Source organism: Sminthopsis crassicaudata, chromosome 1 (assembly GCF_048593235.1).
Source record: "Sminthopsis crassicaudata isolate SCR6 chromosome 1, ASM4859323v1, whole genome shotgun sequence".
Lineage (NCBI taxonomy): Eukaryota > Metazoa > Chordata > Mammalia > Dasyuromorphia > Dasyuridae > Sminthopsis > Sminthopsis crassicaudata.
The window spans coordinates 2,659,339-2,684,716 of NC_133617.1; the positions used below are offsets into that span (position 1 = coordinate 2,659,339).

At 38.3% G+C, this 25,378-nt stretch overlaps 2 protein-coding genes across 2 annotated transcripts in view; both read right to left on the reverse strand.

The window, feature by feature from the left end:
- Window positions 1-80: 80 nt before the first annotated feature.
- LOC141560983 (vomeronasal type-2 receptor 26-like) lies at window positions 81-22,161 on the reverse strand. The gene is made up of 5 exons (XM_074300296.1): window positions 22,037-22,161; window positions 19,652-19,943; window positions 13,056-13,160; window positions 2,014-2,137; window positions 81-1,009 (listed from the first exon to the last, which is right to left on the reverse strand). The coding sequence occupies exons 1-5, from the start codon at window positions 22,159-22,161 to the stop codon at window positions 81-83; spliced, it is 1,575 nt and encodes a 524-aa protein (XP_074156397.1).
- A 187-nt stretch (window positions 22,162-22,348) lies between these two features.
- LOC141561491 (vomeronasal type-2 receptor 26-like) overlaps window positions 22,349-25,378 on the reverse strand; it is a 68,621-nt gene continuing 65,591 nt past the window's right edge. Inside the window, exons 6-7 of the mRNA XM_074301581.1 lie at window positions 24,569-24,773; window positions 22,349-22,429 (exon numbers count right to left, since the gene is read on the reverse strand). Coding sequence (XP_074157682.1) covers window positions 22,349-22,429; window positions 24,569-24,773 — 286 coding nt within the window. The remainder of the gene's footprint in view (window positions 22,430-24,568; window positions 24,774-25,378) is intronic.

The following is a 25,378-nucleotide window of genomic DNA, read 5'->3' on the forward strand; positions in this document are numbered from 1 at the left end:
GAATGTGGAAGTCAAACCTTTACAAAAAAAGTAAAAGATAGTGTTTTACATGGAACAAGGGAAATTAAAGATATCAAATTTTAGAAAAAAGAAAAATTCTTGCTCCTGGAACTCCTTTGATTCTTGTTCTGTTTTATGGTATTTTCCCATGATGTCAGGAGAATCACAAGACATTTGGGAATAAAAATGCAGCCCAGTAACCCAGCACTGGAAGCCAAGATGGAGAAGATCTCCACAATCATCACAGCTTTCCCTTTGGAGCTCTGATATGTGGGGAGGAAAGAGATCCAGACACTGCAAAACACCAGCATGCTGAAAGTGATGAACTTGGCTTCATTGAAGGCATCAGGCAAGTTCCTGGCCAGGAAGGCTATGGTGAAGCTTCCCAGGGCCAGAAAGCCCATATAGCCCAGGACACAGTAAAATGCAAAGGCGGAGCCCTCATTACATGTGAGGATGATGTGGTGGGATTCAGAGTGTGTGTCTGCTTCTGGAAAGGGGGGAGAGGTCCCCAACCAGATGGCACAGAAGAGCACTTGAATTCCGGAGCAGATGAGAACAACACAGTAGGGCACTCTAGGATGAAGGAATATCCTCATCCTGCTCCCTGGTCTTGTAACCCTGAAAGCCAGAACCACTATGATGGTTTTGGCCAAAATGGAGGAAACAGCCACTGTGAACACAACTGCAAATACTGTTTGTCTGAAAAGGCAGGAAGCAGTGGTGGGACGGCCCACAAAGAGCAAGGAGCAGAGGAAGCAAGAGGAAAGGGAGGTGAGGAGCAAGTAGCTGAGGTTCCTATTATTGGCTTGGACTATGGGAGTGTCTTGGAATTTCACAAAGACCCACAGAACCAGGGCCGTGAGCAATGAGAGTGAAGCAGCTACAGCTGTCACTGCCTTCCCCCAAGGTTCACTCACATCCAGGAAGGTCACAGTCTTGGGGAGGCATTGATCTCTCTGCTCATTGGGATATTCATCCTCAGGGCATTTCTTACACTGCTCAGCATCTGCAGGAGACAAACAGGACTTAAAGTTTAGATTAAAACATTTCTCTACATTCCCACAGCAGGAAATAATCAGGAGAGCTGCAGCAAGTCCTTCTGCTTCCATAGGACACAAAACCCCATTATCTCTTTACTGGATGACACAGTCACTGGTAAGTTACTTGGTATACTGCTCAGATCAAAACTATACTTGTCCTTGATCCTTGGTTGGCTTTTGTTCAAGTTCTTTTTATTCCTTTTACATAAGTGATGTAACCTTTTCTTCTTAACCTAATCACTAAGGACAATAACCTTAGACAGAAGAGCCCTTCAGTATCAAATATCCAGATTGCTTCTGTGTTATGTTGGGCAACAACTCAAATTGAACAGCTGCCTGTATTAATACTTCCTCATTCTTTCCAGCTCCCAGTTTACACCTTTCCCCAATTAATATTGTTAAATTTATATGAATTTTTAAACATTTTCTCGGTAGATACAGTCAATGTGTGTATTCTTGTCTCCTCTGTTGGAATAGAATCTCCCTGAATGAAGGATTCACCTCCTTTTTATCACTCGGTCCCATTATTGATGACCAAGTTCTTCTACTAAATGACTATTGATTGACTGATTGATTAATGACTTATTAAATAGCTGGCAAGTTTCTTATACAAAACCTTTTTCTTTTGTTTTGGAATTGTTCCTCTTATAAATCCCAAGAGTAATGAAGCCTTTCCAGGATATATTCAACAATGAAAAGGTAAACCTTTAATACATTCATTTCATCAATTAATTAAAAGAAAAAGACCTGAAATTAGCATCTAGAATGCTTCAGTGACACACTAGATCCATACTTGCTTTCAGCATTCTCTCTGTTTCCTAAAAAAATATTTTTCTCCTCATTGTTTATCCCTCTTTTTTGTGATCTTCACAAATCGTTTATTGCCCTGTCACATGCGCAGTGAAGACCCAAAGAGACATGCTAGTTCTGCCATAAATAACAAGAGCTAGGGTTCCTTCCAATAACTCACCCCTATGACTGGAGATTTCTCCTTCTGAGCATGGGGAGCAGCTGAAGCAACAAGGAGGCTTCCCCTCCAAAGGCAACTTCCTAAATCCAGCAGGACAACTGGCACTACATACTGCAGAGGGAACCTAAGATAGTGACAGGAGACTGGAATAAACATTTTTAACTGATATCTATTTATGTTTGTGAAGAAAACAAAGCTAATTTTTGCCATTCTGGTTTTGAGAACCACCTCCAGAGATACATAATTAAAAATGTATATGAAGGATGACATGGTCCAACTTATTCTTTCCATTTGTCACCTCCTCTTCTGCAACACTCAGTGACAAAGCTTCTCCTATTGAACCATTCACAAAAATGTATTTCACACCCTGATCATTTAAAGATAGTTCATATATTGGCCAATTACAAAGAAGATGACTTCCCTAGTCTCAGTCATAGATGTGGGAGAGATCTCAACAAGATCTTGAAGCTTCTTCTTGGGGATGGCCATTGTACTGCAAATACTGTTCCCAAAACAATGTGAATGTTAATGCCTAGAAGTATTCCTAATATGGTCAAGGGTTAAACAAGGGTGCCCATTAACACCATTATTATGCAAAATTGTACTGAAAATGTTTTCTTCAGTAATAAGTGAAGAAAGAGAAATTGAAAGCATTGGTGAAGGAGTGGTGTACACTTTTGGCAGAACAAGTGCCCGATTGGGTTTTGGAGTGACAGAACCCAGAAACATTTGGAATGTAATTTTTCAGCTTGAGATATATTGGAATGCCTTCAGGAAAGGCCTTTGTGGACAGCACAGGGTGCATCATGGCCCACCAGAGGTGGGGTACATCTAGGACAGCCTGGAGAAGTCCAGCATTGGGAATTTAGTGTGAGATTCTTAGTCAAACTACAGCAACAGTGTCTCTACCTAGAAGAGGTTCTTAGTCAAACTACAGCAACAGTGTCTCTACATAGAAGAGAACCTGGGAGTCAGTGAACCTCAGCGAGCCAGCCCAGTGGCAAAGCCTGCAGGACCATTGGCCCCACAGAGTCACTGAGATACGCCTGTTCTTCTGCAAAAGAAGCTTGAGACAAACTCTTGTGTTTCCAAGGAACAGAGCTCAAATTTTAAAAATTAGCAGACAAGCAAAAAAAAGCTCTGACCATAGACAGCTATCAGTCAGGGAAGATCATAATAGAAGCCTGGAGAAGGATAACAATGACAAAATGCCTATGAGTAAAATCTTGGGGTGGGGGAGGGGGGGAATATGAACTCTTGTCAAGCTCAAAAGCCTCTCTTGAAAAAGCTCAAAAAAAGATCTTAAAAAAGAGATGAGAGAAGAAATGTGTAGGAATAAGAATTATGAAGGAAAATTATGACAATTTGAAAATAAAAACCTAAGCTTGGAAATGGAACTTTGGAAATGTCTAGAAGAAACAACTCTTTAAAAAACAAATTTGGCAAAAATGGGAAAAATATAGAAATTAATTTTTTCTTAAAAATCAGTTTGAGTTGGGGTGGTAACAAGATGCTGGAGAGAACACATGCATCTTCCTAAGCTCTCCTTTACCTTCAATCAATTTTAACAAAATTCAGCCTCAGAATTAGTGCTTGACTGTCACAACCCACGAATATTGGGAGTACAACACATTGCCAATTGAAAATATCCTCGAAATTCTCTAGAAAAGGTCTGTTTTGCTTTTGCATGGAGATGGAAAGGGGTTAGGACAGGCAGAGACCTCAGGCAGGCAGTGAGACCACAGGAAACAGCTCAAGCTGAGCAGACTGGAGGGGGGCGGGGTATGGTCTTTGCTGGTGGAAAATCTGGGAGAAGCACTTTAGCACAGTGTGGGCTACCCTGCCCTGGCAGCAAGCCAATAGATCAGCAGAGAAGCTATAAACACAGGAGTAAAGTCTACAACCCCAAAATGCTAGAGTCTCTAGAGACACACCCACCCAACAAATGGAGTGACTCAGAGTGATCTAAGTGCAGCCAAAGTCACTGCTCCCAGTGCAGATACTGCCTTCCCTCTGCCACTGATTTCAGCACAATGGCTAATCTTAACCCAGCCTGTGGGTGCTGATCCCCACTGCTGCTTCACTGCCACTTCCTATTGTCTGTAGAGGCAACTTGGAAATACCACACTGCCCCCCATAAGCAGACCGTAGCTCTTGTTTTTTTCTCAAAATGAGCAAAAAGGCAATGCACACTCTAATTGTTGATACCTTCTATAGGGAAAGAGAGCAGACTTCAGACCCTGAGGAGGCTAAAATCAGGTTGCCTCTAGATCTAAAGGTGGATCTGTCCCTACCACATAGGTAAATATAATCTGAGAGGAAAAAACAAAAATGCAAGCATACAATAATACAAAGAGTGGAAATGGTATGTTGTGGTCCATATTAATTTCCCAGTGTTCTTCCTCTGGATGTAGCTGCTTCTGTTCATTGGAAGAGATTTCAATCTTCTCATTGAAGAAGAGATCAATATCCATCAGAATTGATCATTGTATAGTATTGTTGTTGAAGTGTACAATCATCTCCTGGTTCTGCTCATAGCACTTAGCATCAGTTCCTGTAAGTCTCTCCAGGCTTTTCTGAAGCTAGTCATTTCTTACAGACCAATAATATTCCATAGCATGATTTTCTTCATTCACTTTTTTATTTCTTTTTGTATTTGTCCAACTGTTTTTTTTTTAATGAGTTGTTTTGTTTTATCGAATTGCTTCCCCATTTTGACAAGTTGTTTATTCTATTTTCTTTGCATTTGCTTACCTTTTCCAATTCATAGATTCTGTTTTCCTCAGAGTTGTTTATCTTTTCCATTTCACAAATTCTGTTTTTCAGGGAGCTGATTTCTTTTTCTACTCTATCTTTTAATGAGCTACATATCCTGAACCTCTTGTAAAGCTTTCCTTTCCTTTCCCCATTTTTCTAGCTCTCTTTTAAGATCCTTATATATATATACATATATTGTATATGTTACATACATATGCTTTAATATATTAAATATATATTGGTTGATCTGCTATATAGAAGAGAGGGTAGGGGAAAGAAGCGGAAAAGTTGTAATAGAAGGTTTTGGAAGGGTCAGTGTTGAAAAATTACCCATGCATATGTGTTATATATAAAAAGCTATAATTTAAAAAAAATTGTAAAAAATGAAAATCAGTTTGAGCAAATTGAAAAAAAAAATAACTCCTTAAACATAAAATTGGAGAAAATTGACTTCGGGCCAAGATGGCGGCGTGGAGGCAGACAGCTGCTTGAGCTCCTCATTTTCTCTCAGAACTTACTTTATGACAAGCCTCTGACTTGATGCTTGACCCAGGAAGAAACCCACAAATAATCACCAAGAGAAGACATCCTTGAAAGTCACCAGAAAAGGTCTGTGTTTGCTCGGGGGAGGGTCAATCAGACTAGACTCCCTGAAAAATGTGAGGAAAAAAAGAACTTGGACACCATTATTGAGGAAATTACCAAAAAGAACTGCCCAGACATTCTGGAAACAGAGGGTAAAATAGACATTGAAAAAATTCATCGATCACCTACTGAAAGGGACCCTAAAATCAAAACGCCAAGAAATATAGTGGCCAAGTTCAAGAACCATCAGACAAAGGAAAAGATATTGGAAGCTGCTAGAAAAAAGCAATTCAGATATGGAGGATCCACAATAAGGATAACCCAGGATCTAGTAGCATCCACATTAAAAGGACGAAGGGCCTGGAACATGATATTCTGATAGGCTAAGGAACATGGTATGCAGCCAAGAATAACTTACCCAGCAAGAATGAGCATCGTTTTCCAGGGAAGAATATGGACATTTAATGAAATAAATGAATTCCATCTATTTTTGATGAAAAAACCAGACCTACATAAAAGGTTTGATCTTCAAATACAGAACTCAAGAGATTTCTAAAACCGTAAAAAGAAATCTTGAGAACTATACTTCTGCCAAAAAATATGTAAAGAACACATGTATAATTTGTCTTAGAAACTAGAGGTGGAAAGGAAATTATATCATAAAAAAGTGTAAAGTGGTGGTACTACATCTCATGAAGAGGCAAAGGTAACCTATTATTATATCTGAGAGAAAGAAAGGAGGGAGATGAACATAGTGTGAATCAATAGAAAAATTTTGGGATAAGAATTCATTATTTGACAAAAACTGCTGGGAAAACTGGAAATTAGTATGGCAGAAACTAGGCATGGACCCACATTTTACACCACATACTAAGATTAGATCAAAATAGGTCCAAGATTTAGGCATAAAGAACAAAATAATAAATAAATTAGAGGAACATGGGATGGTTTACCTCTTGGACTTGTAGAGGAGGAAGGAGTTTGTGTCCAAGGGAGAACTAGAGACCATTATTGATCACAAAATAGAAAATTTGATTACACCAAATTAAAAAGTTTCTGCACAAACAAAACTAATGCAAACAAGATTAGAAGGGAAGTAACAAATTGGGAAAACATTTTTACAGTTAAAGGTTCTGATAAAGGCCTAATCTCCAAAATATACAGAGAATGGACTTTAATTTATAAGAAATCAAGCCATTCTCCAATTGATAAATGGTCAAAGGATATGAACAGAAAATTTTCAGATGATGAAATTAAAACTATTTCCACTCACATAAAAGAGTGTTCCAAATCACTATTGACCAAAGAAATGCAAATTAAGACAACTCTGAGATATCATTACACACCTGTCAGATTGGCTAAGATGACAGGAACAAATAACGATGAATGTTGGAGGGGCTGTGGGAGAACTGGGACACTGATACATTGTTGGTGGAGTTGTGAAAGAATCCAACCATTCTGGAGAGCAATCTGGAATTATGCCCAAAAAGTTATCAAAATGTGCATAACCTTTGACCCAGCCATACTACTACTGGGCTTATATCCCAAGGAAATACTAAAGAAGGGAAAGGGACCTGTATGTGCCAAAATGTTTGTGGCAGCCCTTTTCATAGTGGCTAGAAGCTGGAAGATGAATGGATGTCCATCAATTGGAGAATGGTTGGGTAAATTATGGTATATGAATGTTATGGAATACTGTTGTTATATAAGAAATGACCAACAGGAGGAATAAAGAGAGGTTTGGAGAGACTTACTTCAACTGATGCTAAGTGAAACGAGCAGAACCAAAAGATCATTATACACTTCAACAATGATACTGTACGAGGATGTATTCTGATGGAAGTGAATTTCTTCAACATAGAGAAGAGCTAATCCAATTCCAATTGATCAATGATGGACAGAATCAGCTACATCCTGAAAAGCAACACTGGGAAATGAGTGTAAACTGTTATTTTTACCTTCTGAATCCAATTCTTCCTGTGCAACAAGAAATTCAGTTCTACACACATATATTGTATCTAGAATATATAGTAATATATTTAACATGTATAAGACTGCCTGCCACCTGGCGGAGGGGATTGGGGGAGAAAGGGAAAAAATCTGAATAGAAGTAAGTGCAAGGGATAATGTTGTAAAAAATTACCCATGCATATGTACTGTCAAAAAAAAACTTATATTTATAAAATTAAATAAAAATTAAATAAACAATTATTTAAAAAATGGAGAAAATTTTTACAAAGCCATGGAACAAAAAGGCCATGTCGATGTCCATGGCCAATTTTTATAATTGGCCAAATGCAAAAGTAGATGAAAGACTGACAGAAAAAAAGTAGTTTACTAAAACTTAGAATCTGACAAATGCAAATGAATGACCCAAGTAGACACATTAAATCAATGAAATAAAAGTAAAAAATAAGTGAAAATTTTGAAGAAAATATAAAATATTTCATTGGAGAAACTAATGATATGGAAAAGAGAACCAGGAAGGACAAAATAGTAATTACAAAATAGTAAGTACTAGATAAATCCAACCAGAAAGTAAACAAGAAAGAAGTTTAGGAAGTGAATAGAATTTTAGAAAATTAGGTAAGATATGTCTCTGAAGACAACTGAATGGGGATGGAGAGGAATAGATCTTTTTCGCAGTGGAGCATAACACTTCTACAAAACTGACCCCTTCTTAGAGCATAAGATCCTCTGAATCAAATATAAAAAGACAGAAATGCCAAATGCATGCTTTTCAGATCATGATGCAATACAAATTCCTTCTAAAAAAACTGACTGTAATGTTATTGAATTGTGAAGGTCTGTCTGCTCAATTATAATCCTTCTCTGGAAGGAGATCTGTAAAATCTTTTCCTCTGTGTGCAGGTTTCTTGGGAGCTCTGAATCTCCTCCAACTCTTGTCCTTCCTCAAATCAGACTGGTCTCCTTTCAGCCTGCCTGACATCAAAACTCTATCCAAGAGTCGATTCTCTCAGACCCAATGCTGCCCTTCTTTTATCCTCCCAGAGAATAGGCATGTGAGAATACTTCCACCAATGAACTTGCTCGTCTTAGAATTCCTAAGGTGTAAACTTCCTTTTAAGGCCCGAACCAAAGGTCTTAGCCAGAGAACTGTCAAGTCAACCTGAGTTCTCTCCTTGTAATTGTCCAGACAACCTGAGTTCTCTCCTGGTAATTGTCCAGACAACCTGAGTTCTCACCTGGTAATCCTAACAAATGACCATGGAAAAATAGACCCAAAAGTAATTAGAAACTATATAATTGAATCATAAATGAGTAAATCTAACAACAGATAATAGAAACTGTCAATGATTTCTTCCAAGAAAATAGCAATAAGGAGATGGCATGCCAGTAATTATGCATTATAGCCAAACAGTAAATGGTGAGCATGTATGTCTCTAAATGTTCATGTGGATAACATAGATAAAGAGGAGATCAATGAACGGGGCAATCAAGTAAGAAAGCTTGAGCTAGAACAAGTTAAACATTTCCAATTAAATAATAGAACTTCTGAAAATTAAATTAGACATCGATATAATTGAAAGGGAGAAAACTTGAATTAATAATAAAACTGAGATTTGAGTTTTGTGAAAAAAAACAGAACAAAATAGATAAAATGTTGGTTTATTTGATTAGAAAAAGGAAAGAAGGAAACCAAGTTATCAGTATCAAACATGAACAGCATGAACTTATCATGAATGAAGTAGAAATTTAAGCAAAATTTAGGAATACTTTTCCCAAATTTATGGTAATAAAGATGATATGAATCTAACTGAAATGAATGTATCCTTAGAAAAATATAGCTTTTCCCAATTAACAGAAAATGAAATAACATAATAAAACAGGTTCATTTTAGAAAAGGGTAATTAGAAAAGCAGTTAACTCAATCCCCTCCAAAAATTTCCTGGACCAGTGAATTGTCTTCATCATTTAAAGAACAATGAATTCTAATACTATGTAAACTATTTGGGAAAATGATTTATGACGGAATTTTACAAAATTTCTTTTTCTGTCATAGAAATTGTGTTCATGTGTAAACCAAAAAAGGCCAAAATAGAAAGAGAAAATTATAAACCAATTTCCCTGATGAATATTGATGCAAAAAACTTAAAGTATGGGAAAAGAGATTCTAGTAGCTTATCACCAGACATAATACATTATGCCCAAGTGGGATTTATATCGGAAATGCAAGGCTGGCTCTGTATAACGAAAACTATCAACATAACAGTCTATATTGAAAACCAAAGTAACATATGTCATACAATTATCTCAATCCATGCAGAGAAATTATTTGGCAAAATACATCTATTTTTTATTAAAAACACTAGAGAGCATAGGGATAAATGGAGTTCTTTTAAATATTATAAATAGCTTCTAGCTAATAGTTTCAGCAAATATTATAGATAATAAGGATAAGCTCAACACATCTACAATAAGATAGGGTTGCCCATTCTCAACACTATTATTCAGTAATGTACTAGAAAAGTTACTTTAAGCAAATAGAAGGGAAGAAATTTTTGAATGAATCTGGCAATTTGTAGTGGAAAAAATCTATCACACTTTGTAAATAACATGATGTTGTATTTATACAATTTGAGAGAATCAACTATAAAGCTACTAGAAACAATTAACAATATTATCAGTTCCACAGAATGAAAAATAAGCACAAATAAATTATCAGCATTTCTATATGTTACCAACAAATCTTAGCAGCAAGGTATGGAAAGGAAAAAGACATATACAATAATGGTAGGCATATAAAATATTTCGGAGTCTGTCTGTTAAGATCAAGACAAGAAATATAGGAACAGAATTACAAAACACTTTTCCTACAAATAAAGTTAGACGTATACAATCAGAAATATATCAAGTGCTCATTTGTAGGCCAAGCTAATCTAATCAAATGTTAATTCTAACTAACCTACTTATTCAGTGCCATTCTAATCCTACCAAGACATTGCTTTTTAGAATCAGAAAAATAATTTTAAAAATTCATCTGGAAAAACAAATTTTAAGAATTAATGAAATAATGAAAAATATAAACAAATAAGGCCTAGAAGTTGTAGAAATAAAACTATTATAACAGTACCCCTCAAAGATATTTGGTAGTGGCAAAAAACATAGTGGATCAGTGGAATAAGTTAGGTGCAGAATTGTTATCAATTATATTAATCTAGTGTTTCAAAAAAATGAAAAACTCCACGTTCTGGGAGAAGAATTTACTCATTGACTAGAAGTGCTGTGAAACCTGGAAAATATTATAACAAAAATTAGACACTAACCAACATCTAAAATATTATATCAAGATTAGATAGAAAAGATTTATAATTTAGACATAAATGGTGATACTATAAGCAAATTATGGAAATAAAGGATATTTGGAGAAGGGACGATTTTATTACCAAAGAAGAAATGGAGAACGTTAAAAATGCAAAACAGATAATTTTATGTAAATCAAATGGAAAACATTCTTCACAAAAAAAAAAAAAAAAAAAAAAAAAAAAAAAAAAAAAACATAGGATAGCCAAGATTTGAACAGAACCAGTAAGACTGGGGAATTTTTTTTTACTGCCCTCTCTCTTTTGAGGGTCTCCTTTCTCAAATATATAAATACATAGATTTATATATGTATGTACACATATCTATATACACATGTTATGTACATATATGAATCAATTTTACAAAAATATAAGCCATTCCCCAGTTGATAAATGATCAAAAGAATGAACTAACTATTTTCAGATGAAGAAATTGAAGCCATTTCTAATCATATGAAAACATGCTCTAAATCAGGAGCTCTCAAACTAAGGCTCTCGGGCCAGATGAAGCCCGCTGAGGACCTTTGTGGGACCGGCCTGGCTATGGCAAATGGACTGAGGGGCATTGGCAGAGTGTGAACTTTTGTTTTTACTATAGTCCGGCCCTCCAACAGTCTGAGGGACAGTGAACTAGCCCCCTATTTTAAAAGTTTGAGGACTACTGCAGTCTAAATCAATATTGAGTATGAAAATCCAAATAAAGGAAACTTTCTCTGATTGAGTAAGTTGGCAGAAAAAGATAATAATTAATGTTGGTGGAGATATGGAAAAAACTTGGATGCTAATGCATTATTGGTGGAGTTCTAGAGAGCAATTATGTTCAAAGGACTAAGAACATGTTCATATCCTCTTATCCAGCAGTGTCTCTACTGTATCTATCTCAACGAGATCATAAAAGAATGCAAAGAGCACATATATGAAAAAGGTTTCTTTTTATACTGACAAGGAACTGGAAATTGAATGGATTCCCATCAGTTGGGGAAGGGCTCAATGAGTTATAGCATAGGAATCTACTAGAATAGTATTGTTCTGTAAGAAAGGATGACCAGGATGATTTCAGAAAAATTAAATTAAACTGAGTGAAATGAACAGAACCCTGAGAACATTTTAAAGAGTAGTCAGAATATATGATGATCAGCTCTGATGGACTTGGTTCATTTCAACAATGAGATGATAAAAGATAAATCTAAGAAACTTTGGTCTTACTTGGTTATGAGTTAATATATGTGTGAGTGTGTGAGTGCGTGCGTGTGTGTGTGTGTGTGTGTGTTTCTGTGTGTCTATGCGTGAATTGGGATTAAGTGACTTGTTCAGGGTCAAACATCTTGGCAGTGTTCAGTATCTCAGATTGGATGTAAATTCAGGTTCCCCTGGCTCGAGGGTCGGTGCTGTATCCACTATAACTAAACAAGATGTGGTGTATATAATGATGATAGAATTGTGGTGTGCTATTAGACATGGTGACCTGGATGATTTTAGAAAAAGAGGGAAAGAGATGCATGAAATAATAAAAAATAAAAAGAGTTGAACTAAGAAAATATTTTGCAATGGTTTTCTAATAAGACTTTTGAAGTCTAAGGCATTTTGTGTGCTGTAACTTCTAAAACAAAGGACAGATGCAAGTATAAACAATTTATCTCCAAAGAGAGATAGAACATGGATACTTTTGTTTTGCACACACACACACACACACACACACACACACACACACACAGTTAGATAGATATACAGATACATCTTTTAGGGAAAAAATAAGCAATATATAATAGAAAGACATGGTTATATATTGAATCCTCTATGTTGTGCTGCGTATATGTTAAAGGTTTTTTTTTCATTTTTTCCTGTTTTTCCTGTTTTGGAAATGGCAAAAAAAATGGGAATATGAAATGGTATCTAAAAATTGAAGATTTGTTGAACTACATGCTATATTGATAGATATCGGTGGGAATACATACATGTAACTTTACATATATGTATATATACACAACTAAATTTCTCTGTGTGTTTAACAATATACCTATGTAGATGTGCATAAATATAATAAAGTATTATAGTGCTGTAAGAAATGTTAAAGAGGATTGCTACAGAGAAAACAGGGGACACATGTATGAACTTATGACAAGTGAAAGAAAACCAGGTCTTACATTCTAGCCATTTTTCCACCCAGCTGCACCTGTCAATAATGGAGAGTACATCACATAGGTCAAGGTTTCTGCCTGTTTAGGAGCATAAATTAACAATAATGTCTCTGACCTTTGAACTCCACAGGTCCCACACTATGACATTTGCACAAATTGTAAAATCTTGGCTGGGCTGAGCTTCTGGGATAAAGTCCCCCACGTACAGAAGATGATCATTAAAATAATTGAAGTATACATAGTTCATAATGGCATACTGGGCCTCTGTACGTCTGTTCTCATCCACAAACACCTGCTCACCAACACTGTTCTTAAACTGGGTGTTCTTCAGATAGGAGTGCATCTGAAAAAGAGGAGAAATGCTCATCAGTGAGCAGTACCTCAAGGAAAGGCAATTGTACATGAGAATTTATGGAGTTTTGTGCTCTGATTTTTAGGTGGGGTCAAATCTGAGTTTCTGCTGGGACACAGAAAGGACCCTCTGAAACCCTGCAGGTTGCCTGCATCTCCCAGGTTTGTAGTTTCAGTTTCACACTCAAATCCTCATAGTTTCTCACCCCCTTTATTAATTTATTGCCAAGATCTGCTTGCAGCATCTCTCTAATATGTTCCCCTCCTGCTCTCTGCTACTGGAACATCCTCATGACTTCACACCTGGATTATCTCAATAGCCTCCTGGTGGGTGCCTCTGCCTTAAACCTCTCCTATTCTGCCCTCCATCCTGCCTTGGAAAGGATTGTTCTGAAGCCCAGGCCAGACCCTGGCACTACCATCCTTGATAATCTCCAGTGGTTTTCTCCCATCTCCAGGATGAACTATGAAACCATTTGTGTGATTTTCAAAGCACTTGGTGTAAACTAGGAGCTCAATACAGCAGCCACTGAATACACAGCACCTGAAGAAACTGCAGAAGGGGCAGTCATTACAGGAATTCTTGTACCACAGATGTTAAAAGGGTTGAAGAGCTTGTGAGAAGGATATTACAGGAGTCTCTTTTAAAGCCCTGGGACAGGACTCGGTTGCTTTGTCAGTACTCAGATAGAGCACACCTGCCTGGCTCACAGTTTGAGGGTGAGGAAGAGAACTAGGACACCAGAACATTTAGCTTCAGCTGAATATGGATCTTCTCACACCTGCAGGGCAGGAAAAAGTGCTTGTGATAACTCATAGTACAGAAAATAGCCCAAGACATTAATAAACACATTTCTTCCAAGATCAGACATCCTTGGGAGAAATGAAACTTCCAGCTCCCTAGAAGAATGCCTGAAAATAACTGTACAAAATTCCTAAAGCTTGGGACATTGGCCCCTTTACCCTGGAAACAGGGCACTACTCTAATACACAGGTAAAGTCAAAGAATAGTCTGGGAAAATGGGCAAACAACCGAAAGTGGTTCTGATCATAGAAAATTACTGTGATGAACAGGAAGATGAAAAATCCATACTAAGAAGAAAATAACAAAGTCAAAACTCCGATATTCAAAGTCCTCAACAAAAGTAAGAATTGGTCTAAAGCCACAAAAGAGTTCTAAATGAATTTTCAAAATGAAGCCAGAGAGGTAGAGAGAAAAGTATGAATAAAAATGAGAGAGATGTAAAAGGAAGCAGAAAAAGACAAATAAGAGAAAAAAGCCTCAAGGATCAGAATTCAACAAACTGAACAGGAAATATAGAGGCCCATTGAGGAGAATATTTCCTTAAAATTTAGAACTATGAAGGTAGAAGGTAATGATGTTTTGAGAAATTAAAGATAAAACCAAAAGGAAAAAGAATGAAAAATAGCATGCAATATCACAATGGAAAATGCTGACCTAGAAAACAGAAAGAAGTGAGATCATTTAACATTATGAGACTACACAAGTTCTACAATGAAAAAGAACATAGATCCTATTATTCAAAAAAGTATCAAGTAAATTTCTCCTGCATTCCTGAATATGAAGAGAAAATAGAGGATAAAAAAAACTACAGATCATCTACTGAAAAAGATCCCCAAAGTATGTCACCAGGGATGTCATAGCCCAATTCTAGACCTCCAAGGTGAAGGACAAAATAGTGCAAGGATGCAGAAAGAAACACATCTATACACTGGAGCCACATTGAAGATGAAAAAATAATCCTCTCCTGCTTAATGGAAAGATCAGAGTGGGTATGATAGCCTAATTTAGAAAAAAAAAAGGATCTGGCTTACAACTAAAGATCACCTACCCAGAAAAGCTAAGTCCAGTCGTTCAGGAAAAAAATTGGATTCCTAATGAAATAAAGTGCCTTCAAATATTTCTGATAAAAGAAGTCCAGAGCTGAATAGGAAATATGAAACCTAAGATTATTTACAACTCTAAGCCTCTAGGAAGGACATTTCATTGTAACTTTATATCCTATTTGACAAATATTGGAAACCAACAATAAAATCCTTGAGGAGTATACAATAGTTTTAGAAATTGAAAGGTCTTCAATGTCTCAAGTGTACCCCTTCTTACTAAAATACATACTCAAAAATCATAGCTAAAAAGGCACCACTCTTTCCATATTACCTGCCATGGAGGAGGTAATGCAGATTCTTCATTTCCCAAGGATATTTTCTCGGATTTTTTCATCAGTATTTCATGGAGAGCCCAAGCCACAGCATATAAAGCATTGTAGATGTTGTAACTCAAGGCAGATGTGGTCATGTCCACAGGGTAAAGAGGTAAATATTTCAGGGAGGCATTTGGTAAATATAAATCTTGCTCTGGGATATCTGGTTGATCTGAGCATTTCAAAGGTGATGGCCTATGTGCTTGAATAAAATTGTTCCTCATACTTAAAGGAGAATTAATCTTCCTGATAAAACTCTCAAACCCAGGGACTGGACTAGTCAAGTGTGAAAAGAAGAGAGTGGCATGGAAAGTGAAACCATAATGGTACAAGGCTCTGGTCGTAGTGTCTGAATGAGATGTGGCAATCCACACCTTCTTGGTTGGAAATAAAAATCCTGGTTTGTCTCCCATAATTGTTGAAGAGTCTGTGTCAGTATGAATGACAATGACTTTGACTTCTGAAATTAGGATCCTGGACTTGAAGGCCTCAGAGGTCTCCCTATTTTTTCTGTCATTGACAGGGATCTTCTCCATGAAGGATACACAAACTATATTCTTTTTCATTTCTTCTCTCATTTCCCTGAGGAATTGCTCACCTCTCATATCATCAAAGACAATCAGACCTATCCAGTTCCATTGAAAATATGCCAATAAGCGGACAATTCCTCGGTGAAGAGAAGAGGACTTGTGGGCCATCTGATAGAGGGAAGGAAACTGGACTTTGTCAGCAAGACTGGGATCAAATGGACCATAAATAATCTGGATGAGGAAAAAAATATGGATGAGCAGGTGCATGATGCTGCTGAGAGAACTAAAGTAAAATACACAGTCAAATGGGCATATTTATTGTTAGAAGAAAGTTTTAGATTTTATTGTAAAGTTTATCACAAATGACAATTTCTCTCTGAAAGTCTACCTCTCTCTGAGCTCTCAAAAAGACAATGACTTATTGAAGGCATTCAAGCAATGAACCTTCCTTAAGCTTCCCAAAGGAACCAGAATAGATAAATTATTTCTTCATTTGAACTTTGGACCAGAACAAATTTCTAGAGTAAACCAGCTCTACATAATTGAGGCTGAAGACAAGGTTTTCTTTGGTGAATGAAAGAAAACCACATGATCAGCACTGGGTACTTTTTTGATGGGACACAATAATATTCACCTGTAGATGTCATTACTGGTTTTCATTGTGGTATTTTCAACTAGAAAATCTAACTGGCTTGCAATAGACCCTGAATATGTATTTCTGGCTTTATGAAATCAGAAAACTGAGATTGTTAAAGGAGTTTAGTGAGATCTAAATTAGTGATAGAGGAAAGAGACCCCCAGTACAATGTAGCTCAGTAGCTGACATCCTCCCAATCACTAAGTATTTCCTAGAATATGACTTTTCAAGCATAATGACAGCTCATTCTTCTTCATGTATCATTGCTATAAACAGAATAAACAGGAAACAAAAAATGTTTTTTCAACATTAGAGAAATGTGATTCAAAACAAGTTGGACGTAGCAAAAGATTCCTATCACATTTACAAATATCCCAAAAACATAAAAGTAAAGGAGAAAACGTGGAAAATTTTTGTAAGAAGTGTCTCTGGTAAAATTCAGCAGTAAACTGGGCAAGGGAATGGCAATGTGTAGTGTAGATTGACTTCATTTCTCAAAAACAAAGTTATCTCTAGGCATGTGAAAAAAATTCTAAATAATCATTTTTAGAGAAGTGCAAATTGAAACAACTCTGAAGTACATCCCACTTATTAGATTGATTAACATAACAAAAAAAGGGAATCATAAAAAATCCTGTAAGGGATATTGTAAAGTAGGGACATAACACACTGTTGCTGGAATTGTGATCTGATCCAATTATTATGGTAAAAATTTTTGAAAAGATGATCAAAAGGCTTTAAAACTGTTCATATCCTTCCATCCAGCAATATCTTTGATAAATCTATTATACCAATATTATTACAAAAGTGAGAAAGGGCCAATGTGAACTAAATTCGTTAGGTAGTTGTTTTTGCTACTGCTAAAGATTGGAAGTGAAATGCACATATTTTAATTGTAAAATGGTTATTCTAGCTACAGTATATGATGATGATGAAATGTAAATATGTTGATATAAATGAGAAGCAAGACAAAATCCCTGGAAAGTTCTAGGTACAAAGATGGAAAGTGTAGTGAGCATAAGCTGGAGAGCATGCTACACTCGAATAGCACTCTTGTACCATAAGGAATTTTGAATGATTTAGAAATTCTCATTGACACAATGAATCAAGAAATTCTGAGAAAACTGATGAAGAAATATATATTTCACCAATAGAGAAAGAATTGGTATTGTCTGAATCCTGAATGAAGAATCCTATTTTTCATTTTTTTATTTCTTTCTTTTGAGTTCCTTTTTACAAAATGACTGAAATGGAAATGTTTTTCATGAACGTACATGTATAACTGATATCTGCATGCTTACCAGTTTAAGTACAGCAAGAATATTTGTCTAATGACAAAATACATATATTCATGGACAGTATAAGAGGGTTGATAAAAATTCAAATCAAGTGTGACAAATAGTGTTCAGATCTGAGGGTGACAGATATTCCCACACATCACAGTGGGAAAGACTCGGCCTGTTTGGTGAAGGAGACTTAGTCAACTTATCCTGCCATGCTCTGTCTGAGAAGGATCAAGGAAAAATAATCCAAGAATGGACCACATTGCCTGTTCTCTTGACCAGACTTTCTGCAGTTACATATCTGGCAACAAAGGTCCTACATGAAGGCTTTCTCATGATCCCTCACTTAGACAGTTCAGTCATGGTTCCACAAGGCTATCTAGGCTTAATTCCTTTGCTCTTTAAGCTTATAAGTTTTTGTTTTTACTCTTCTCCAAGGATATGGTCAGGATTATTTATAATTTCAATGTTAATGATACAACAAAGATCCCAATTGCTTTTTCTCCAAGGGCCTTAAATATTGGATATTAAAGAATTATATTTAATTATAGTTAAATAATTATATTTATATAATTTTTATAAATATTTATATATATTATATATATATATATATATTTATATATTTATATAAATAATTATAGTTAAATAATGTTAGGTTAAATCAGAAGAGTTTCTAAAATAAGGGATGTGGATAGAAATGGACAGAGGCTTCCAGTCCTTCACTTTTTCATATGTATAGTTCCATATTCAATATTTACCTCCATTTCCTTTAAAGGAAATTTTCATTATTTCTCTTCCATGAAATCATCCCCAAATTTCTTCTTGCTTCTGAACACACAAAACAGTCACCCATCTGACTGACCAATGGCAAAGTTCACTAAGCAGCCAGCTTAAACTATAGTGCTCAGAAAGGTCTCTTTTCGGTTTGGAAAAGATGAAGTGCTTTCTGAAATGTCACTCCTTGCACACAATGTTTCTGCTCTCCTTCTCTGCCCATTATTAAAGTTAGGATCCTCTCTGAGAACAATGTCAGGAATGTTTTCAAGATCTTGTACATTTGAAAATGTAAATATAAAGTTCTCAGGACAGCTCTGTAAAACAAGCACCATATACATCAGTGCTCATGCTCAGTATCCTTTTATAAATAATTCTCACCTCAATAAATTGTGAACTAATAGTGAAGGACTAAGTGATTATGAAAAATGAAGCTCATAGAATGAGGTATAAAACAGTGAAGGTTCATTCAACTTAAAGTCAAGAACAGTAAGATCTAATCAGTTCTCTTCCACCAGTGAATTGTGTAGTATCAAGTAAACACTTTAACTTCTCCAATCATTACTGAACTTATCTGTATAATGGGCAAATAGAACTAGTTTTTGTTTGAGATCCTTTCTTGGGTTGAGGCTAAATGGCTTCTTGGCTTACAATATGGTTGATGTTTCAGAAGTTGTTCATTTTCCCTGATGATGAGGACAATGGATTTGTTCAGTCACTAGAGAGTTAAACAGATCTAAGAAAACCCAGATTAATTAGTATCCCAGTTAATCATTAGCTGCATGACAGACATCTAACTTTTCTCAGTCACAGTAGTCTCTGGTATAAACGGGAGTTATAAGAATATCTTCATTATGAGGTTGTTGTGAAGATCAAAAGAAATACATATATAAACTTTTTTTTTAATTTTGAAAGATATACACAAATGCATTTGTTTTTACTGCTGCTGCTCCAACTACTTCTACCACAAGTACTACTGCTGTGACTCCTAAGTTGTACAGAAGAACAAAAAATGTGTTTTGTTCTCTCTCATTCACCTGGGGTAAACGGTAGCGGTCAAGCACGGTCCCCATCTGAACAGAGAGAGCTGATGTGGCTCCTCCAATGGCAGCCACAACCTTTCCTTGCTCTCTGCATTTGTAATTAGGGAGGGGTTGGTGTGTTCCAGACAGCCACCACAGGTAGTTCTCCAAGGTCCTTTCTTCACTGGAATAGGAGTTGTATATACTGTATCCCAGGGAAATGTTGGGCAACAGATTGGGATTCCTGTTAATCTCATGCATGGTGAAGGCAGCCATGAAGAGTTGCTGGTAATTTTTTTCATTATATCTGGTGAATGAATGGTAAATGTTATAGAACATTAATGCAAACTTTATGCTGAATTTATTTCAGAAGAGGGACTTTCCCAACATTTAAACACAACTAAGGGCTGCAATAGCTATTTAGCTTCTTCCATTTGAATTCAAAATAATATCTCTCCATACACATTGTTCCAGTATACTTTTTTTTGGTAATTTCTTAAAGGGTGAGGACTACTGGCTTTACATCCCAGTGAAACTCTGCTTGCTTCAATCATTCACTGTTTCCACAAGAAGACATGGATAATTGTTGATTCTAGAAGCCTTAGAGTATAATGGGAGGGAGAAATAAGGTACTGTGATGCAAGGTGGAAAAAGAATAATTCAATTGGTTAGATTCACTGATATGTATGGAAACTATACAGTGAGACCACATTTCCCTGAAGAAATAAGGGAAGATTTCATGGAGATCATGAAAGTCTATGAAAAGTCTATGAAAACTGAAATGAAAAAAGAAGTCTATGAAAACTGAGGATATTTTGATATCTGGGTATTTGGCAAAAAGGTCCTTTTAAGAGGAGGAAATTACACCTCTAAATTCTAATAAGGGAGAATAGAATGTGCCACAGATCCTATCTAATATCTCCTATAATAATAGTGACTACCTCTCAGACACTCTGGGCTTGTTTTAATGGATGGAAAATGTTAGCCTGACATTATACTCACTTATATTCAATTTCCACCAAATTATCATTGATGCTGACAATATGGAGGCCTTGCCTTCTCCATGGAGTGCAGTTCTCAAGGTAAAAATCAAATAAGTCATAAAACTTAAAAGGGCGTTAGATTTAGAACAGGATTGTTATTTAATGTTTCACCAGTGGGTGGTGACACTTCCCCTCTAGGTCAAACTTCCCAGTTTTCCTAGATGCTGAACAGCAAATAAAACAAAATGAAGTATATTAAAGCAGTAAAAGAATAACCGATAATTCATATCATTGAGTGGCCTTGTTTCTTAGACAAAAATATACACAATTTCAATGAAATATTTAAAATTTATTAATATTGATTCCTAGAGAATTTTTATTTATAAGTGCATGGAAAAGTACAAATGAAAAAAAGAATCCAGAGGGATTAAATAATGACATGACCACATTAAGGTTCAGAAAAGAGCTCTTATCTGCCAAAGAACCATTCAGGGAAACTCATGGTGTGTCTTCAACAAGCAGAAGACAGTAAATAGCCGATGAGCCGCTGTGACAGAGGAAAATGATCCATAAATGCATGGAGGAGTCTGAATTTTTTTGTTACAACACAGACATAAAACGGTTAGGTATGAACGTTGCCTTGCTATATACTAAGATTCTGCTATGGAAAGGAGGGTTTTGCAAAGAGAGGTGATAGTAACAGTGCACAAAACTAAGACCTATGCAGCAGCACAAAGGTCAGGATGTTTGTCAAATCCCACAAAGTAACTAAACACCCATCTGTCCCGAGTTAAGGAAGAGTTAGCTTGAGACATTAAAAGAAGCCCCCCTCACACCACCTCGAGAAAACAGAATTCTCCAGACATCCCTGAGAGGGAACAGGCATTTCATAAAGCCATTTGCAAGGCTGAGAACTTGCCAGAGCTCCATCCTGCCCAATTCTGTCTTTTCCAAATAAAGCCAAATTTCCTGAGCCTCAGTTTCAGGCTCCATCAGTCCTAACTCACTCAGTACCTTTGAGATTCCCTAAGTTGGGACACGCTGACTTTCGTGACAACATTACTTTCTCCAAAAGGAATAGAAAATAATGATAAATTCACTTACCCACAGGAAGGAGCAAAGATAAGAACCATTCAATATTTACATGAAGTCAGGACGGCCAGGAAGGGAGAGAGAGAAAAGATTGAGCCTGGTAGGGACTGAGAAACCTGGGGATGGCCTGTTTGATGGGGAAGGGGAAGGGGAAAGGAGGGAAGGGGGGTTTTCTTTCTTCAGCTCTGAAGTTAAGGAAACACAATGAAAGCTGCCAAGAAGATACAAACATGACGAGACAGGGAGAGGGGAGAGACTCATACTGAACAATGAGGACTTTTCTTGCATCCTTGCAGTGAAAATGAGCACAGGCAGAGAGACTTACCTAAAATCCCTACAAGCCCTGTTAGGAGGCCTCTGAAACCGCTCTGCTCCTGTTTCATTGCTCACTTCAGGTGACTGTAGGGGGAGAAAGAAGCCGATCTCCACATCTCCACGGATGTAACGCATGGGTTGATCTTCATAGCACTTTTGCCCAGACCCAGGAAGCTGCAGCAGCAGAGACACAGCAAGGGAAGAAACGAGGCGAGAAATGCTTCTCACAACATGGGGCCACATCTCCCTGAACAGTAACCAAAGTTTTAACTCTGAGGCAATGGAGCGACTGCTCATGCTACAGCCAAGTCAGCTGTTGGAGTCAGGGACTGAGGAGGAACTTTTCAGCACCAGACACGGCCTGTCTGTCTACAGAAGCCCAGGCTCTGATCTCCAGGTCACACTAGAGGAAGCAGAGGGACATTAGTCAGGTCCATGTGCAAGACAAGGACAAAGGTGTAAGATGAGGGACCGTTATATACTTTCTCTCTGTCTCCAGGTACATTTATTTTTAGATAGTTATTGGGTCCATTCGTCTTACTCGATTTTCCTCAGAGAAGTCTCAGTCTCAGAAGAATTCCGGGGACCAGCCTGCCTGGGGCATCTCCAGCTGAGTCCCTGCATCCAGGGAAATCATAAGTGCAAAATTATGTTTTGACCTCTCTGTCCCTTGTGCCAAGTCAGGCTCCATCCCAGAAGTGCCTTTTGTAGGAAAATAGTTTTGTGACCTGACTTCAGCCCATAACCTGTGCTGGAGAAACCTCGAGAAATATTCTATTGTAGGACACAAGATTTATTAAATCCTTCCGAGATGACAATTTCCCTAAAAGACGGTAAAACTGTAGCCTTGATGCTCTTAAGTTCCCTGCATCAGGGTCCACGTGAGCCAGGTCCCAGGCTCAGGGCGCAGTGAAATCCATTTGGAAAAGTCATTATAGAAAGTCCGGTGCTCATAGTTTTCCTCTGCCAGTGGGTCTCCCTCTTTCTGTCGGATTGTAACATCCGTCTGTTAGAGATGAAAGGAGCCTCAGAGGTTCCTCAGACCAGGATTTTGAGGAGAGATTTCCACTCTCCAACAACCAGAACAAAGACACCTGCAGGCCCATCTTCCCCATCTGGGGTTCAAATCACAGGATATACAGACACATCTTTGCACTTTGGGCGGTGGGAGCAAAGAATTCTGAAGTCCCAGAGACATTTGCAGGAAATCTTTCATGAAATCTTGACTTTACAGATGAGAAATGATTCCCAGGGGATTAGAATGACTTGCCTGCCTTTACACAATATGGAGCAGAACAATCCTGAGGTTTTACCCCAAAGCTAATTCCCTCCTACTCCCAACCACTGCCCTTAGAGAAGGTCACAGGCGGAGTTCTTGCAGTCAGAAAGCCTTTGGAGCAGAGCTTATGGCTCCATCCTTCAGCCTCCAGTCTGAGGGAGAGGCCCCCGAGTGCATGAGATGGGGCCACTTTCCTCTGTGATTCCAGTTCAGGAGATCAGTTTAGTCCTGGGGGAGGGGATGCTGCTCCTGACAGGGAAAACCAGTCAGAGCTGAGGCCGAAAAATGAGCAGAATCAAATACAAAATACTTTGGTAAATCTGCCTTTGCCTGCTGGATCCCAGGCCATCTTCCCCAGCAGATTACCTATAACAAGATAAAGGAGCATATAGTCAGAAGAGACCTCAGAGACCTGGTGATTCTAGGTTGGTCCCTTCCTTCTCTAGATCCAGGAAATGGGCCCTGCAAGGTTCAGTCATTTTGGTCAGGTCTGATCTTCAGTTATTCCATTTTGAGGTTTCCCTAGAGGCCTTTGCCCCTCCCCCTCCAAGGCCTTTGATTGATGAAGTAACTGAAGCAAATAAGGTGAAGGACTTGCCTTGGGTCACAAAGTTTTTCCAGTAAGTGCCTGAGGCCAGATTTGAACTTGCCTCCTGTCCCCTAACTGTCCCTGTCCAATCTGAGTCATTTCCAAAGGAAGATCCACTCTCGGATCTTCAGGGAACTTGCCCCTCCACATGGGGAGGTCAAGATCCTCTCAGGGGCTTGTTCTTCCCACTTTGGAATAATCTCAGGGAAAAAAACAATGTTAAAACAAAGCTTCATTATGACTCCTGTGTAGGTCTCCTCAAAGTGCTCCTAGCAGAGGATATTGGGGGAATGAGGGAGGCTTCAGTCACACACACACACACACACACACACACACACACACATGCAGGACACAAGCACAAGCACCACAACATTGCCTGGGACATTTTGTGAGTAAAGAAGCTGTGGTAGAGACCAGTGGTTTGTAAGGACTTCATTTCCACGTGGATTCATCTGGGATCCTGCTGGGAGCCCTTTGGACAAGGAGACTTCAGTCAGCCCTTCCCCTCTGGCAGAGAACTCTGGGAATTCCACAGGACTTTGTCTCTTTTGACTTTGACCCTCCTCAGTAGCCAGTTTTAGCTGGGGATGTTGGAGTGAATTTCTGGTAAAGACAAGGGGGAACTGACCCTCCAGGTTCTGAGGGGACCATTGCAACCCACCCAGAACACTGACGAGACGACTGCCATCCTGGCTAGAAAAGGGAACAGGAGACACACTGGGGGACTGGCAGCAGGCCGGCTCTTCATTTCCTTCCACAGAGAGAAGGCCCAACAGCAAGGACTCAGAACCAGGCATCTGAGATGCATCTAATATGTTCCCATCATCCTCCTGGAAGGGAAGGACTTTCAGGGCGCTGCCTCCCCAGTGATCACAGCTCCTAAAACAGAAGGAAATGGGGATTCCCGAGGGCTCAGGAGCGCCCATATCTGACCTCTGTCACTGCATCAATGGGAATAATACACAAGAACAGGCCACATTGCCCCTGCTTTGCCAGGGCTCCCTGAGTACCTTTTCCCAGGCCTTGAGGCTGATTCCCCTCTCTGGGCCTCTTTGCCGTTAGACCGGGGACCAGGAGCTCACAAACCTCTGCTGTGGCCTTTGGTTCCCACACTGACCCACACAGAGGGAGTTCTCAGCACAGGCTCCTTTGATCCCCCATCATTTACCCCCAGGGGGATCCCAACTGACCTCTGTGATTGCCTGAGATCCCTGACCTCCCTGGGCCTCTTCTGGAGCAGGAGGGGATCAGATTCAGGATCTCTGAGGGCTCCTGGCTCCAGGTCCAAGATCTAGTCCAGCCTCAGGCAGAACAGGGGGGCCTGTGGGGGAGGGGCCCAGGGGTCTCCATGGTCCTGGCCAAGTCTATTGTTCTCTGGGAAGGGAGAGAGTCAAGCTAAGGGGGAGGGCAAGGGCTAAGTCAGGAGCTCCAGGGACTCCTGGCCTGAACAAAGGGGCAGCTAAGGGGGCAGAACATGGAGCTCA